The 15,538-nt window shown below is 35.4% G+C and overlaps 3 protein-coding genes across 5 annotated transcripts; 2 read left to right on the top strand and 1 right to left on the bottom strand.

Moving 5' to 3' along the window:
- Nucleotides 1-258: 258 nt before the first annotated feature.
- LOC118043019 (uncharacterized) lies at nucleotides 259-3,186 on the top strand. 2 transcript variants are annotated; one of them, XM_073412157.1, is made up of 3 exons: nucleotides 259-593; nucleotides 2,447-2,527; nucleotides 2,614-3,186. In XM_073412157.1, exons 1-3 carry the CDS (start codon nucleotides 330-332, stop codon nucleotides 2,695-2,697), a joined length of 429 nt encoding a protein of 142 aa, XP_073268258.1. In that variant the 5' UTR covers nucleotides 259-329; the 3' UTR covers nucleotides 2,698-3,186. The 2 variants fall into 2 exon arrangements, 1 of the variants encoding a protein (XP_073268258.1); XR_012171044.1 differs by lacking the exons at nucleotides 259-593; nucleotides 2,614-3,186 and adding an exon at nucleotides 1,103-2,149 and having other exon boundaries at nucleotides 2,447-2,579.
- LOC118043016 (phosphate transporter PHO1 homolog 3) lies at nucleotides 2,653-6,862 on the bottom strand. Of its 2 annotated transcripts, XM_035050799.2 has the most exons (12): nucleotides 6,158-6,860; nucleotides 5,625-6,028; nucleotides 5,439-5,510; nucleotides 5,199-5,328; nucleotides 4,944-5,064; nucleotides 4,539-4,797; nucleotides 4,330-4,434; nucleotides 4,195-4,239; nucleotides 3,948-4,097; nucleotides 3,524-3,802; nucleotides 3,263-3,399; nucleotides 2,675-3,184 (listed from the first exon to the last, which is right to left on the bottom strand). In XM_035050799.2, the coding sequence occupies exons 1-12, from the start codon at nucleotides 6,747-6,749 to the stop codon at nucleotides 3,085-3,087; spliced, it is 2,394 nt and encodes a 797-aa protein (XP_034906690.1). In that variant the 5' UTR covers nucleotides 6,750-6,860; the 3' UTR covers nucleotides 2,675-3,084. The 2 variants fall into 2 exon arrangements, with proteins under 2 accessions (XP_073268257.1, XP_034906690.1); XM_073412156.1 differs by lacking the exon at nucleotides 4,330-4,434 and having other exon boundaries at nucleotides 2,653-3,184; nucleotides 6,158-6,862.
- A 6,103-nt stretch (nucleotides 6,863-12,965) lies between these two features.
- On the top strand, nucleotides 12,966-15,311 carry LOC118043015 (uncharacterized). The gene is made up of 3 exons (XM_035050798.2): nucleotides 12,966-13,293; nucleotides 14,398-14,471; nucleotides 15,069-15,311. The coding sequence occupies exons 1-3, from the start codon at nucleotides 13,030-13,032 to the stop codon at nucleotides 15,145-15,147; spliced, it is 417 nt and encodes a 138-aa protein (XP_034906689.1). The 5' UTR covers nucleotides 12,966-13,029; the 3' UTR covers nucleotides 15,148-15,311.
- Nucleotides 15,312-15,538: the final 227 nt, after the last annotated feature.

Raw genomic sequence — 15,538 nt, 5'->3', positions numbered from 1 at the left:
TTCAGATCCATTAAATTTTTAACCTTGTCATATTACACCTATCACTCTTTATTTAATTGTTTTCTATCACTCTTTATTTATTTTTATTTTTTATAAAACTCACCTTAAACCAAGTCTATCTAATTACAGATACACCAGCTATACGATACCGGGTTTAATAATATTTACAATAATGCTATGAAAACTAACATATCCTGAAATCAAAAGGGAAGTAAAAAAGAAAATGAAAACGACACCGTATAGCTTTTAATAAGTCGACGTCGCTCTCTTTTTAAAGAGTTTGCACATACAGAACTGATAGATTTTCATCTCTGTGCTTTAGTTCAAGAATGGCGTTAAGACTGGGAATGCTAAAATGTGCTGCTGAAGGCAAAAATGGGTGTAGGTTAGGAATCAGGAAGTGGACCCATCTCGTAGCCATGGCTCCGCCGTTGGATGGAGCCTTAGAATGCTCGATAGCCTCTCCACAATTCACCCTGCCCGAGTTCGATGCAAACCAGGACACAAGCGACAACAGTAGCGATTTCGGGTTCACGTTTCCGGGTTTTTCGTTTGGCGGGTCCATGGAACTCATGGCTGTTCCTAAAAGGAAGGTAAATTTATTCACTCTATTTCTGTTTCTCAATATTAAGCATTTGATCGCTATTTTTCGTTATAAATTTTTGTGATTATACTTTTTTATCTGTGTTTGTTGATGTTTAGAATCTGGGTTTGTAATATTTGTAAGGAGTTTTGTGATAAGTAGGGTTTCGGGTTTCCTAATTGATGCCCATATGACTTGAAAGTCTAGGAATTATTTACCCGAGTTAATTAGCTAACTCAGTGGGCCGACGAACAGGTGATTAGGTTAGCACACACAACACAAGAAATCTGTACAAGAAATATTTCTCAGTTTCATAAACTGCTGACTGCACCACCGCATTCACTTCTCTCTCCCTCCAGCCCCAGGAGACGTTTCACCTCCCAAGCGATCCACGAAATGCTCGTGTGACGCCACTAGCTGGAATCAGACTACATTTACATCGTAATTCCGTTACAGCCAATCAAGTGAGAGGCTTCAAATCAAACGTCAAAATCAAGGGTCTGATTGCTCGAAACTAGACGAGTGCATTGGTATTAGGAGCATCGGATTCTTTATTTTTTTTTTAGCGTAACTAACTGGAGGGAGGGTAGCAGAGTGCATTTCTTCATAGGGCACATTATAAGATGACACCACCTCTGCAAGAAGAAGGGGAGAGAGACGGACACAAGTAAGAAATCTTCAATGGCAATGTGGGTTGCCGAGTCTCTGAAAACTCCTTCTGGCTTTATCGTCTTGTTTATTCAAAGAAAAACGAAGGTAATTATAATCAATTATACTAAAATAGTCTTCATGAAGTCATTTTGGCTACCTTTGAGTAATTAATGTAAGCGTTTGCTTTATTTTTAGCCTTCCTAATTAATGCTAAAAGATAATCCCAGAGTCTATTCTTTTGTTTTGCCGAAACTAAACATGCAGTATTAATCTCTTGGATACAGATAGTAATAATAATTAACGAAGGCATATATAGTGATGGTGAATCTGGAAGAGATGAGGGAAAGATGAAGTTCGGAAAGCAGTTCAATCAACCAAAGGTGGACTGGTGCTTCCATGGATTATAATGGTCTTCAAAAGAATACTGGGAGAGATCTTGCAGTACAAGCAAAGCATGCAACCCTCAACACCTTTGAGATCCATACACCACCAATTAACTTTGCACAGACCCTTCAGACTTCAGTGGACTAAACCTGCAATCTACCAATCTCTCCAGTAAAGGAGATATTGAGGACCAAGTGATAGATGTTAATGCGTTGCCCCAAGATGGCTGTAGAAAGTTTTACACGACTCAGTTCCTGAGGGAGTCTGAAGAAGGAGGCAAACTACAGGTTAAGTTCTTTAAGAAATTTGATGAACAACTTAACAAGTTTAACACTTTTTACAAGGATAAGTTGGACGAGATGAAGCATGAAGCATCTTTGCTGAATAAACAAATGGATGCCTTTATTGCCTTGCGGATTAAGGTGGAGAGCCCAGGTTTTGAGGACTCTTGTGCGAAGAAAAGTTGTGATACTGGTGTTGTTACCACAAACCCCTTGAAGAGCTGTAGCCCAAGCAGAGACACACCTTCAGGTATGAGAACATAAAAAGTGTGATCTGTCAGCTGAGTTGCAAAGCATCAATATGGCCTTTTATATGTTGAATAAGAAGCTAGAAACCATGGAGAGATCAGAAAAATGGACCAAGAATGGTTGTAGCTGTTTTAAGTTGGTTACAAAGTAGAAGAAGCTATAATCGAAGGATTTTTTTATTGGCTTAGTTTATGAAGTTTTTGATTTTCCTCACCTCGTAAATTCAAATCTGCAAGATATTTTGGTTTTAAATCTGCGAAGGACTATAGCTCTGTATTATATGCAATATTATTTTCAGGATTGGAGGATATGGATGTTGGACACGGAGTTGAGACGAGTAACGATTTTCAGCCAGAGAAATCTACTTATGAACAGAATGGTGATGCATCTCTCTGATCTCATCGCAGTTTCAATGGGTTCCTCCAATTAAGAAGTTCAGATTTCAAATTTTGTTCCAATATGCAGGAAGGGAGCATATGGAATCGACCATTGAGATGGATAGAAGAAATGATTATGACCAAGAAGAGTCTACTCATTGTCCGGGAGTAAATGAAATTAATGCCACAAATTATGGTAATGCTCACCAAGAGAAGGACATCCTCATTCACTGCAAATTCTACCCATGAAATATCTTAGAATCTTGAACTAGTTTCAGACACTTGGTGTATCTGACAAGGATGATGAAAAGGACTAAAAATGTCATTTGGAGAAACATGGCCGGCGTTGCTTTATAATTTTGGACTTGCTTAGAAGTAAATAGAAAGATAATAGTGCGATACAAAAATTTACAACCTAGATTCCACTGTTGCCACTAGTTTTTTTTTTTTTTTTTTTTGTTTTGGTGTAAAAAAATCTTGCCTTTTCCATTGTCAAAAACACGTGCAATGGCTTTCATTTCTTTATTGCCTCCAGCTTTGTCAAATGTTGTGCCAAAGCTTAGTCATCGTGGTCATCATCTTCCACATTGTTGAAAGGTAAAGGCACAGACTTGAATGCTCGATATTTTCCAACGTTGTTCAAATGTTCATTTTCCAACCTGACAGTTCAACAAAAAATTGAAGAGATTCTTGATAATTAAGGATCTAGAACTTCTCAAAACTAAAATTTTTGTTACCTAAAGAAATTCCACATGCCACGTCGAATGATCTCGAGGCTGGCCACAAGGGTAATCACTGTTTCTTTGTTCAAGGAAGTAACCCTGAAGTTCAATACTGTTTGCAGCCAAGCAAATTTCAGCAATATATTCAAGACCTGTAAATCAAATGAATGTTCCTTTTAGGGGTGATTTAGTTTTATGGGAAGTTAAGATTTATCAACTGTAGGTTTTTTTTTTTTTTTTTTTTTTTTTTTTCTGGTTCCTCCTTTTGCTACTAACCATGGCTCCAAAATATACTGATTTGTGAGGGACGAGGAGTTTGTCTCTCAGCCATCTATTCTTAGAATGGCGCTGAAGAAGCCCCCAGTCAAAAACAAGATCCCAATATGTGCCAAAGATTGCTGCAATGGACGAGAAAACCCATGCTATTGCTCTCCAACCATCCCCTTTGTTAATGCTGTAAGCTGTCCTCAAACAAACAGCTACTACTGTCAAAAAATACTTCAATCCGTTGTATCCTTGCATCGGATCTTTCTCTTCAAACAAGCGCCGGAGGCACTGAAACAAAGAGGCAAACTTGTTGATATGTGATTTCAATTGGTGGTGATCGCTTCCGCATTTATATAAAAAGAAATCATGTTTGAAAGTTTTAAAAAGCTCGGCAGGTTAGACACAGAGACAACTAGGCTAGCTGCTTGCAAACCTGAAGAAGGCGAGACCAGTATGGAATCACAGCAACAATGAATGAGAAAGTTATGAAAACAGGACTTTCTTTGCAATTGTTCTGTCTGTGTTTATAGTCCCCCCAACCGTAATAGCAAATGTAGAACTCCAGGCTTCTAAGGGATTGCACCTACATCAATACAGTGATGTTTTTTTTTTTTTTTTTTTATCACTTCAGAATTACAAGTTTTTGAACTGTTGAAGTACAGCCTAGGCTGATGACTAACCTGGCTTGTTAGTTGGTCTGCCAAGAAGAAATCAGGGAGTGTTACCTGCAGAAAAAATAATTTCCAAGAAAATTAGTAAGCGAAAAATTTAAGTTCCATATCCACATTATGTGATTTTCTGCCACCAATTTCCACCTTGTAGAGAGGAGCAGCAATACAGTGAAAGATACACGTGAGGAGGAAGAAGCGAGATGAGCGATAAAACATGTTGAATGGCCAGAGCAATATGACGAGGAGGAACTACAGGGAAAGAAAAATATCTGTTCATGCATGAAAAATTGGAGGTCGAGGGAAAAACAAGAGAGAACTTATTTTTAAAAAATAAATATTTGTAAGAATCTTACAATCAACACATTCAGAGGGAGAAGTTCTGTAAGCGCTTCGTAATCTTTCGTTTTGGGTTCCATCTCCATGTCAAGGTTTAAGTTCACACTGCATAAAGCTAGTACTGCAATACCAAAACCGAGAAGAAGAACTTGTCTGTAGCCCAGTTCGGTTTCTCGTTTGAAACCAAAAATGAAGGAGTAATTCACTCGGTACCGCTTCCAGAAGTATATATTAGCAGCATACATGAGCACGTGTAGAACAATTAATCCAAACAAACTGCAATTGGTTGAGCATAGGTTGTCAAACAAATGGATTATAGCCACACATGAAAGGTTGGGATAAGGTCTTTCATGTTGAAAGAAATGAGCGAAGAGAAGCAGAAAGTAATTGTAGACCCTACGCTAAAAGAAAAGTAGTGTTACCTGTAAAGAGGAAACATTGTTTGCATGTATGTGATCCTTCCTGGGTTATTCATGATTTTGCGGACTTTTACGATTAAAACAAGGGCAATTAGCAGGGCTACTGTGCAGCCAGAAAAGAAACCTGCAAATTTTCTCAGAATTATCAACTAATCAATAGCACCCCTGAAAGATCTAAAATCTAAAGGAAACAGCTTTTTTTACACCAAGATGCTTGAATCACTCTGCAACACAAATATTAACTAGTATCTTACGTACCCATGTAAAATGTTATTCTATGTCTCTCTTTTTTCGTTTTTGGCCTTAAGACGCGCATGCCTTTACTCCGGTTTGAGTTCGAGAAATGCTTAATGAATGTTGCCTCAACCCTTTCCATAAGCTTGGTAACCTATGATGGAATATACATTTTAAGTTAAATAAAAATGTATAGGACTAAAAACATATATATTGAATGTATTAGTGTCTTGTTGAACATTATGAAACAGAAACTATGCTCACTTCATCAGAGCTTCCAAGGAAGGAGTTATCCACCATTTTCATGTAAACTTGTGATGCATCCCTTGTGGTAATCTGACAGAATTATGCAAAGCGAATTGGGGAAAAAAACATATCAAACTCTCCTGACGATTAGAATACAAGTAGAGAATAAGAGGAATCTGAATTCCCGAGGGATGATTTACATACCTTATCATACTTCTTCATAATTTTTGAAAACGCCAATGTATTCAAGAAGCTGTAGCTCTTAAGAAGGCGAAGCTTTTGGTAAAATTCAAAAAAAGCACCCTTGAGTTGTTCTTCAACTTTTCTAAGATTTTCCCTTGTAAATTTAAGTTCTGTTTGTTGGGGAACTTTAAGGAAGCTTTTGATGGTCGAGCAAGGCGTAGCCAGTGTGTTGTTAATCCTCGCACGGTTTAGTATTTCTAATGGAGCTGGCCTAAAGGTTCTGACCAAGCTCTTCGGCTTCTCTTCTTCTTCCTTCTGGTCAATATTATCGCTTTCCTTCCCCACTTTATCATGGTCTGATTCACCTGACTGCGCTTGCAAGCTTTTCCCTTCCTCAATCGCATCCATTAAATGTAGTCCTCTTCCTGCTCATTGAGAAGGATTTTAACGAAGTTAGCAAAACATTTAAGAAAGATGATCGGACTTTTAAAAATGCTTTTGAAGGCAATGGTAATATATGTATGCTTGTGGTTGATGTAATTAGAGGAACTTACTGCGTTCTCTAGCTCCTAATGGAGAAGAAGCTGCCAATGCAGCAGTAGAAGCTGCAACTTCTGAAGCAAGACGAGTCATATCTGCCACTCTATCAGACCACCCAGCTGGATTCTCCACTTTTATTCTGAAAGCAATCAAAGCATCCATTTGCTTATTCAACATCTCAGCCTCTTTCAATACCTCCTCTACTTTAGACCTGTAAAACTTGTCCACTTTATTGAACTCGTCATCAAGCCTTCTGAAAAACACAAGCTCGTATTCTCCTCCTCGGACAGTAGGCATAAGAAATGTAGTCTGATAGCTTTGAGAGCCAGCGAGGTTCACAGAATTCACCAAAATAGGTTGTAGTTCAAGATCAGGAGAAGAAGGGCTCAGGGGGGTGTAGTTAGTACTATTCCGTCGTGTCAGGCCACTAAAAGCTCTATATAGTGTGAGCTTTCTTTTTAGGCCTCCTGGGCTGGTTGCAGGTGGGTTGGTTCTTAGTCGGAAACTTTGTATCTCTTTCAAAAGGGTCTTGAGAAAATCGTAGTCCATGTATGCATCTTGCCATTCAGGCACCGCTTGCGCTGTGAGCTCTTTCCCGAACTTCATTTTTCAGGTTTTACTTTTCAGATATGTTTGGTAGCAGCAGCAGTAGTTTATACGAAAAATGTTCAATCAGTGGATAATTTAATATTGCTTCTTGATTTTGTTAGAGAAATGATGAGAGGCAAGCCGGCCCTTGGTTCTGTAAGAAGAATCCATATGATAGATATTAATTTGAAGGGTTGAGATATTTTTTCATTGAAAAAACCTGTATTTATTGCGGTTTAATTGTTCTTTTTTTTTTAATTTTTTTATTGTTTTGATTTGTTAATCTTAAAAAATAAAAAAAATATATTATTTTGATATATTTTCAAATAAAAAATATTGTTAAAAATAACTTCTACAAACTATCCTAAACTGAATATCTCAATGATATCCTTTGTAAAAATAAAATAAAATAGAATAGGGCAATTATGACCATTAATTTATGTAAAGTAATATGTATTCGTGTGAGAATAATCTTTTAAAGTTTACCCGTTATTGAATTGTGATATTTCCGACTAAATTAGCCTCACTAATTCATTTCTATCAAACTATAAAAGAAAAATATATTAACAGATAGGACTGAAATGACATTTCAATATTCACAGTGACCTAATCACAACTATACCATCATCTTCAACCTTGTTTGAAAAGGGGTAATGAAGGGGTAAAAACTAAGACACTAATTAAGAAATTCTAAAATTTAACGGCTGATCCAAACAAATCTAGGTTTTCTGCTGATATATATGTCCTACAACGCTTCCTCAAGCACAGAAAAACCCATATCTTTCTCTTGTAAATTCAGAGAACCACAGGATCAAATCAATAATATGTTGAGATTTATTAATTTTAACTACCCATAGATAAAAGTTGGCAAAATCCACTAATGCGCAGCAATGAACAAGCCATTCTTTATAGAGTACTCCTTCATTAGGTTAAAGGTCTAAATTTATATATTTACATCTTTACGTAATTACCATGGAAAAGAAAAACGTTCACTTCAATATTATAAAACATGATAGGATACTCCTAAATAAATAAATAAAAAAGAGGAGTTGGTGTAGTAGATAGTCGCTAGCTAGGTACAACAAAACAAGGAAAAGCCACGAAAAGATGTTTCCTTGGCGAGATTAAAAAAAGGGGTGGGGGGAAAGATGTTTGCGTGCTAACTTTGCAAAAGGAAGTTTGAAAATTTGAGTTGCTTTAGTGTTAAAGATTATGGGTTAGGTAGGGCACATTTAAAAATTGCCTATGGACGGACTTGTGAACGATCACGTACTAGTTCCTTGAATACTGCTTTTCCGGTCAAGTATGGCGCTGCCTAGGGATAGTGGAGGAGCACATCAGACACTGTAACACCTAAGTTAGAATACTCCCTTGCCGTCGTGATATATATTAGATTAATATAGATGTTCGGGGAGTTTATACGTAACTCAACTAATTACACCTTAATTAATCTTATATAATCTAAAGTTAACGATCATGTAAGCTTTTAATAACTTAAATAAAAATGATTAAAATTTAATTTTTATATATATTTTTAGATTGCTATAGTTTTTGGAATCTTATTGTTAGTTTGTTAAGCTTCATCTTAATCATGCATATATAAATGAATAGAGTTATTTGTTCGATATCAAGAACTCGATATTCGGAATGTATAATGTGTTTTAAATTCAACTGTCTAGTATTCTGTGTAAAATTAGATCCTTCTGTATAGCAAGAATTTAATGTCCTTATCAGAGTGATCATTACATTTTGTTATGCTTGTATAATTACTTTTATGATTTCTAATGCAAGATTTGTTGTTTTGGATTCGCTGATCTTTTGCCTTCGTCATTCATCGTGGTAATTTCTTGATTTCAATTGCAGGAACCCAACTGTTGAGCACAGCATTGGGTGAAAAGCTATTTGCAGCGTGAATTTCTGGAAGTAGAAGAACAAATCCTAGTCCCTCGTAAGCAACTCCTTCCTTCCCCTGTAACATTGGATGATTTCTTTAGGGCGTTTGGGATTCTCAGATCACGGTCGTTTTCACGTCTCCGTGGTCAAAACCTTGTTTTGACCCCCCTGGCAAACGTGGTATGCTCTTTCTCTTCTGTCTTCAAGTCAATTTTCCACGTCAAGTTAAGCAAACAGAGCACATATATAATACTTATGGGTAGTAATGTTGAGTGCTAGTTACGATTTTGCTTTAAATAGCAAAGAGATCAACAAATGGAAAATAATTGGATTTCTGGCATGTGATTCTTGAGGTTGAAGCCTGTTTTTTAGAACTGTGGAATTAGCTAAACAAGTCTCCTCATAAACACATCTGACCTCTTTTAAAAGCACTCGTTATCATAGATGCTTTCAAATATGCTATTTTCTGGATATCATCCCGATCCACCATTGAAGAGGTAACTGGTTTCATAAGCACATTAGATGTTCGTTATTATGCGATCCATGTTATGTGACTGGCTTTAGTATAGAAAAGCAGTGTATTTACAGTCCCGTCTTGTATTGGCATTTAACAAGGTCACCGAGTTAAGTTTGAATAAATCATCCAACAGTTTTCTGCTTCACTAAAGGCAAGAATGAAGAGAAAAAAAATACAAATTCAAGAATAGAATTTTAAAAAATCAAATTTAATTTTTACCAAGTCAATTTATTGAAATCAAGAGTCAAAGCGCAAGAAAAATAAAGTTTTGAGGTCAAATTGAAAATTATCGCGGCCAAAGACCATTTTGCAAAAGGTGTCCAGCTATATGGATTTAATTGATTGAAATCAGGGGTGAAATTATAGAAATTAAAAGTTCAATGATCAAATAAGAGTCAAATTGCATAAATCCAAGACCATGTTTAAAAAAAGCGTGCAAATTTAGGGATGTTATTGTAATTCGGCAGGGGCTAAATTGCATTAAATCCAAAGTTTATGGTCAATTGAATAAAATCAAAATACAAAGGGCCAATTTGAACTACGACCAAAATCCCTAATTCAAGGCAAAATGACGCTGTTTTTCAATAAAAAAAGAAACTAGACGACGCATCATCTAGTTACTGTCCATTGTCTTCTTCTTTTACCCGAAAAAACTGATCAGGTCACCTACTTTGCAGGTACATTTAATGCCTTTATTATTCACTAAATTTGGTAGCCCTTGCACGAAATTGATCACTTGACATCCCTCTACACCCCGATATGGTCTTCACCGGCTAACTGACACCACAACGGACGTGGCGCTGGCCGAAAAAGACCAACTCAGGCAGCCTTCAATTGCCAGATTTGACAGTTCACCATGCTTACTTTGAACCAACGGTTGAGATCTTTTCCAGTTGAATCAAGGGCTGGAGTTTTTTCCCAGTGAACACAAGATTACCCTCTTCCACTCCTATAAATATGATGGATTTCATAGCCCGAGGATGAAGAAAATTAGGTTCAAAATTGGCAAAAAACTAGCCTTCCCCCCCCCCCGTAAATTTTTCTCTTTTATGTTGTCTCTCTCATTTCATTCTCTCTCTCTCCACCGTGATCTCAACCACACCATCTCAGCACTGCCGTGAATAATAATGACCTAACCTTCTCCTCCAACCCATTCCATCCCGATTAACAATAACACCACCGCAAACTCCTCTCTCTTTCTCCTCTGCAAGCTTTTTCTTCCTCCCATTACAGCCGACTCGAACCATCATTTCTTCCACCAACATCTTCATCTTCCTCACGCCAGACAATTGACGGCAACTTCACTACTCACATGCATGGAACAACCATTGTTCTTCTTCTCTCTCACTTCTGCAAATTTCTTCCTTCTTCCATAACCAACACTGACCACCATTTTTCCCACCAATGCCTCTTGAGTCACCATCTAAGCCTCATGATCACGACTAAGACTCCTATGCTAGATGAGCTTCTCCTCCTTCCACCCTTCTTTTCTTCCCTTGCATTCTGTAGGTTCTGGTTGCATGCAGTAGTTCATGTTTTACAATTTAATTAACCTTCCATGTGGACCGAATAAGTTCTGACCTAGTCCAAATGGATGGGTCAGGTCTGACCAAGTCTAAAAAGATCTGCTGGGGAGATCGGCCCAATCCAATCAAAATGGGTACAATCCAGTTAGTTGGGTTGGCCTCGTTCATATATTTAATAATATTTAATGAATATAATATAAAAAATTTCAAAAATAAAAAAAACAAAAAATAAAAAAAAATCCAAAACATTTTAAAAATAATCCTTTAAAAAATATTGTAATTTTCTTATATGTTTTTCTACAATTTTGCATGATATCAGGTTGTATATTTATACTATAAAATACAGATATGGTATTAAAATACCTGATTTTTCTCTAAAATAATAAAAAAAATCTCAAAACTTTTAAATTAATTTCCTCTTTAAAAAAAATATTTTTTTTTTATGCATACGACCAAATTCTAAAATATTTCCAAGCGTATTTTTATAAAAAAATCAAAAGATTTCATCTTTCTCATGTTTTAAAAAGCAAAAAAAAAAAAAAAAGATATTGTAACCAGTTTATAATTATATATTAGAATTTGGCTAAAATATCAAAAACCCTTTACCAATCATTTCGTTCAGTTTATATTAGAGTTTAAATGTAAATTTTAATATTTGAGGATGTAAAACTACACGATAGTATATACCTTTAAGTATTAAAGATACAAAAAATATAAGATAAATGCGACGCTAAAATTTGGACTTTAGAATGACTAGGATTTTAGCCCACTAAAGTAGAAATTATTACGAAGAGAGATCTGCCTTAGACCTTAGAAAAAGATCAATATATAGAAATTTGACATAGAAAAAACAATAAAATAACAATGTAGGTTATCTTAGATATGATGTACTAAGGATGATGCGTATTTCCTTTGCACAACTAGTTTTTTATTCATGCTCTCACAAACCATAAATTTTTATTAATCATAATACTAGGTGATAACTTCTAAACCTTAATTATAATTTTATATTTAAATTCAAAATCTTTTTCCTAACAACAATACCTCTTCGAAAGACATGAAAAGCTCGACGTCACTCACCCTCGACACCACAAAATAAAATTTACACACAGGGCATGAATTACGATTTTGAATATTGATTCAAGGAAGAGAAATTTGCTGAGTAGGAAGCCCTCGTGGCAGCCCTTGATTGAAGGGTTGAACTCTTTTAAAGTCCCATTGATCGACCTAACCAATTGGCACATTCAAACCCACCTTCACATACTCATTTTTATGTTTATTAGTGATTTATTATCATTTCAATATGGAAGATAAAATTAAATAAAAAATCCCTCTTAACAATTAATTTGAAAAAAGAAAAACCCAAAAAAACAAACAAAATGGCTAAAAAAGCCCCGTGTTTAGACCCAGATTATCTACCTTCTTTTTAAAAAAAAAAAAACATAAAAGACAAGTCATTTTTTGTTTGTTATAAATCAAATAGTGTGCCTAACATTTATCAAACCTGTGATCATATAGCTTTCCTTCATGCTTTAACCAAGTGAGATAAGGCACCACTTTCTTTTAAAATGCTTAAGTTAATATATTAACTTTTTTTTTTCCTAGTTGAGAAAAAAATATGGTGCCTCCAAGTTTCAAACCCGCAACCTTATATTACTTTCATATGTTACACGAAGCTTGTAACGAATTGATTAAAAAAAATATATATTAACATAGTTTTACTATTTATATAAACAATTAAACCCAACTCTCAAATTTTTTAGCTGGTAGTATAATATTTTCTTTCTTATTTCATAATTTATGATTAATTCTTATTACAATCTTAATGAATTATAATATAATATGCGAGAAACCAAGTTATCAAGTTATCAAATTTAATTTAAAATTTATTCAGTGTAAGGCTTGAATTACAGATTTCATGAATTGATTTTGGTTAACTAAAGTGAATTTAGATTTTTAAAAAAATAATCAAATTTAAAATTATATTATTTAAAAATAATTTTTTTTAAAAAAATTAACAGATTTTAATCGGATTAACAAGATTTTATATTAAGTTAAAATTGTAACCTGGTCATATTACTCTTTATTTATTTATTTTCTATAACTCTTTATTTTATTTTTTATAAAACTCACCTTAAACCAAGTCTATCTAATTACAGATACACCTGCTGTACGATACCGGGTTTAATAATATTTACAATAACGCTGTGAAAACTAACATATCGTGAAATCAAAAGGGAAGGAAAATAAAATAAAATGAAAACGACACCGTATAGCTTTTAATAAGTCGACGTCGCTCTCTTTTTAACGAGTTTGCACAAACAGAGCTGAAAGGTTTTCATCCCTGTGCTTTAGGGCAACAATGGCGTTAAGACTGGGAATGCTAAAATGTGCTGCTGAAGGCAACAATGGGTGTAGGTTAGGAATCAGGAATTGGACCCATGTCGTAGCCATTGCTCCGCCGTTGGATGGAGCCTTAGAAAGCTCGATTGCCGCTCCACAATTCACCCTACCCGAGTTCGATGCAAACCAGGACACAAGCAAGAACAGTAGCGATTTCGGGTTCACGTTTCCGGGTTTTTCGTTTGGCGGGTCCATGGAACTCATGGCTGTTCCTAAAAGGAAGGTAAATTTATTCACTCTATTTCTGTTTCTCAATATTAAGCATTTGATCGCTATTTTTCGTTATAAATTTTTGTGATTATACTTTTTTATCTGTGTTTGTTGATGTTTAGAATCTGGGTTTGTAATATTTGTAAGGAGTTTTGTGATAAGTAGGGTTTCGGGTTCCATAATTGATGCCCATATGACTTGAAAGTCTAGGAATCATTTCTGTTTTATCATTAGATTTTGAAACATTAGTTTTATGATGCTATTTCTGATTAAAATCATTCTCAGGATCCGGTGCTGCTGTTTTATATTATTTTGTTTCAGTACTGAATCTTATGTTGTACAGTTTATTTATGATGCTCTTTCTGATGTTCTAATGCCCAAATTTATAACTTATATAAGAAGTAAAACAACACATAGCACAATGTATAACATTGTGGAAGAATCCACTACGTGTTTTCAACAATTTGTAAGAGCCACTGGAACTTGATGATCCCAATACATCTAAAAGTCAACCTTCTGCATTGCAGCATCAGTACACAGCTACATAGTAGGTATTGTTGACTGAAATGAGACATAAAACTATCAGAGAAAATGTGGTTTTTTGAATTTAAGGTATACCGAGGAGATAATGGTAGTTTATCTTGCTTTATTTCTTTACTGTTTGGTGTCATATTTAGTGTGACAGGAGTAAGCTTTTTCTTGGGGGATTTTGATGCAATAATCAGTTTGGTTCCATATTTTGAGCGTGATAAGGTTGACCGGATATTGTCAGATGTTAGTCCATTTTATATTGGGGGTTTTGCTCTCAGTAATCAGTGTTGGCCAGAAGAGTTTCTTTCGTGAGCTTTTTTTTCCAAGCTTTTTGATAATTATGTTGCATAGTGTTTTTTTGTTTTTTTCCCCAGTTGTGAGGTCTGCTGATGCATGACTCCTTATACATTCATTAATTTTCAGGTGAATGGTAATTGCTTCTCATATACATGAATAAGGTGTTCTACACAGTGAAATCAATTCTTGTGTGATCTTCTTTTCTTTTTAGTGTTTCATTGAATTGATTTTTCCTTTTTTTCTCTCTCTTAATTATGGTGATGATTCTTAATTCTTTTTCATCATGCAGGTTACTCCCCATAAGAGAGGTATACGAAATGGGCCAAAGGCATTGAAACCAATACCAGTGATTATTCGCTGCAAGTAAGGATTTGTCAATGATGTTGGCAATTTATGGAAATCGTTATTTGAAGCAAAAATTTGACAGTTTTATATGATGAAAACCTAGAAGATAAACCTCTATAGAGACATTGAACTAAAGAATTCACAATACAAGCTGCTCATCCCGCAAGTAAAGCGTTGTTTGTTTCACATAAAATATGTTTCCGTAATATATTTTTCCCATTTTCTAATGTTTGGTTGACCTAGGCAAACCTGATCAAAGGAAAATATTTTCCTCATTTCTAATGAGTACATGGTAGTGAATGAATTCATTTGGCCATCTGATATTTTTAAGTGCATTTGAATCTCGTATGTATCAAAGGAAAATATTTTCCTCATTTCTAATGAGTACATGGTAGTGAATGAATTCATTTGGCCATCTGATATTTTTAAGTGCATTTGAATCTCGTATGTTACCCGGAATTCAATTTCAAACCTGTTGTTAAATCTTATAATTACTGTTTCTAAAATTGAGGATTATATTTGTGTTTGATTCCAGCTCCTTGAATATTGGCCTATGAGCACAGAATATACCAGTGCCTTCTAAATGATGTTCTGTAATTGATTGTTTGGTTGCAGGAGTTGTGGTCAAGTTAAGCTGCCACACTTCTACTGTTGCAGTGGAGACAGGGGGAAGAATGGTGAGCGAAATCATTGAACAATCTGGGTAATGCATGTGCGTTGCTTGTATTTCTTTTCTTTTAGGAACAGGCAGTCTTCAGTTTAGTTCGTGCCTTCATTATTTGGATTATTGCATCATGTTTGTGCCTATACGTTAAGTTGAATGTTGTTGATGAAAAAGGAATTAGAAAGCTTCCCATATTTACCCAAGTTAATTAGCTAGCTCCATCGGCATTCCGACCAACGAACAGGTGATTAGGTTAGCACACACAACACAAGAAATGTGTACAAGAAATATTTCTCAGTTTCATAAAATGCTGATTGCACGACCACATTCACTTCTTTCTCCCTCCAGCCCCAAGAGACGTTTCACCTCCCAAGCGATGCACGAAATGCTCGTGTGACGCCACTGGCTGGAATCAGACTAC

The sequence above is a fragment of the Populus alba genome, chromosome 10 (genome assembly GCF_005239225.2).
Source record: "Populus alba chromosome 10, ASM523922v2, whole genome shotgun sequence".
Taxonomy (NCBI): domain Eukaryota; kingdom Viridiplantae; phylum Streptophyta; class Magnoliopsida; order Malpighiales; family Salicaceae; genus Populus; species Populus alba.
This window is presented reverse-complemented; position numbering and strand designations above follow the sequence as displayed.

What these genes read in the sequence shown, in the direction of transcription:
- LOC118043019 (XM_073412157.1), top strand. Translation starts at nt 330, where the DNA reads ATGGCGTTAAGACTGGGAATGCTAAAATGTGCTGCTGAAGGCAAAAAT. An exon ending in TGGCTGTTCCTAAAAGGAAG is followed by an intron (nt 594 to 2,446) that starts GTAAATTTATTC and finishes TATTATTTTCAG; the next exon opens with GATTGGAGGATATGGATGTT. An exon ending in ATCTACTTATGAACAGAATG is followed by an intron (nt 2,528 to 2,613) that starts GTGATGCATCTC and finishes TCCAATATGCAG; the next exon opens with GAAGGGAGCATATGGAATCG.
- LOC118043015 (XM_035050798.2), top strand. Translation starts at nt 13,030, where the DNA reads ATGGCGTTAAGACTGGGAATGCTAAAATGTGCTGCTGAAGGCAACAAT. An exon ending in TGGCTGTTCCTAAAAGGAAG is followed by an intron (nt 13,294 to 14,397) that starts GTAAATTTATTC and finishes TTCATCATGCAG; the next exon opens with GTTACTCCCCATAAGAGAGG. An exon ending in CCAGTGATTATTCGCTGCAA is followed by an intron (nt 14,472 to 15,068) that starts GTAAGGATTTGT and finishes GTTTGGTTGCAG; the next exon opens with GAGTTGTGGTCAAGTTAAGC.
- LOC118043016 (XM_035050799.2), bottom strand. Translation starts at nt 6,749, where the DNA reads ATGAAGTTCGGGAAAGAGCTCACAGCGCAAGCGGTGCCTGAATGGCAA. An exon ending in TTATGAAGAAGTATGATAAG is followed by an intron (nt 5,511 to 5,624) that starts GTATGTAAATCA and finishes TAATTCTGTCAG; the next exon opens with ATTACCACAAGGGATGCATC. An exon ending in TTGCTGCTCCTCTCTACAAG is followed by an intron (nt 4,240 to 4,329) that starts GTGGAAATTGGT and finishes TTTTTTCTGCAG; the next exon opens with GTAACACTCCCTGATTTCTT.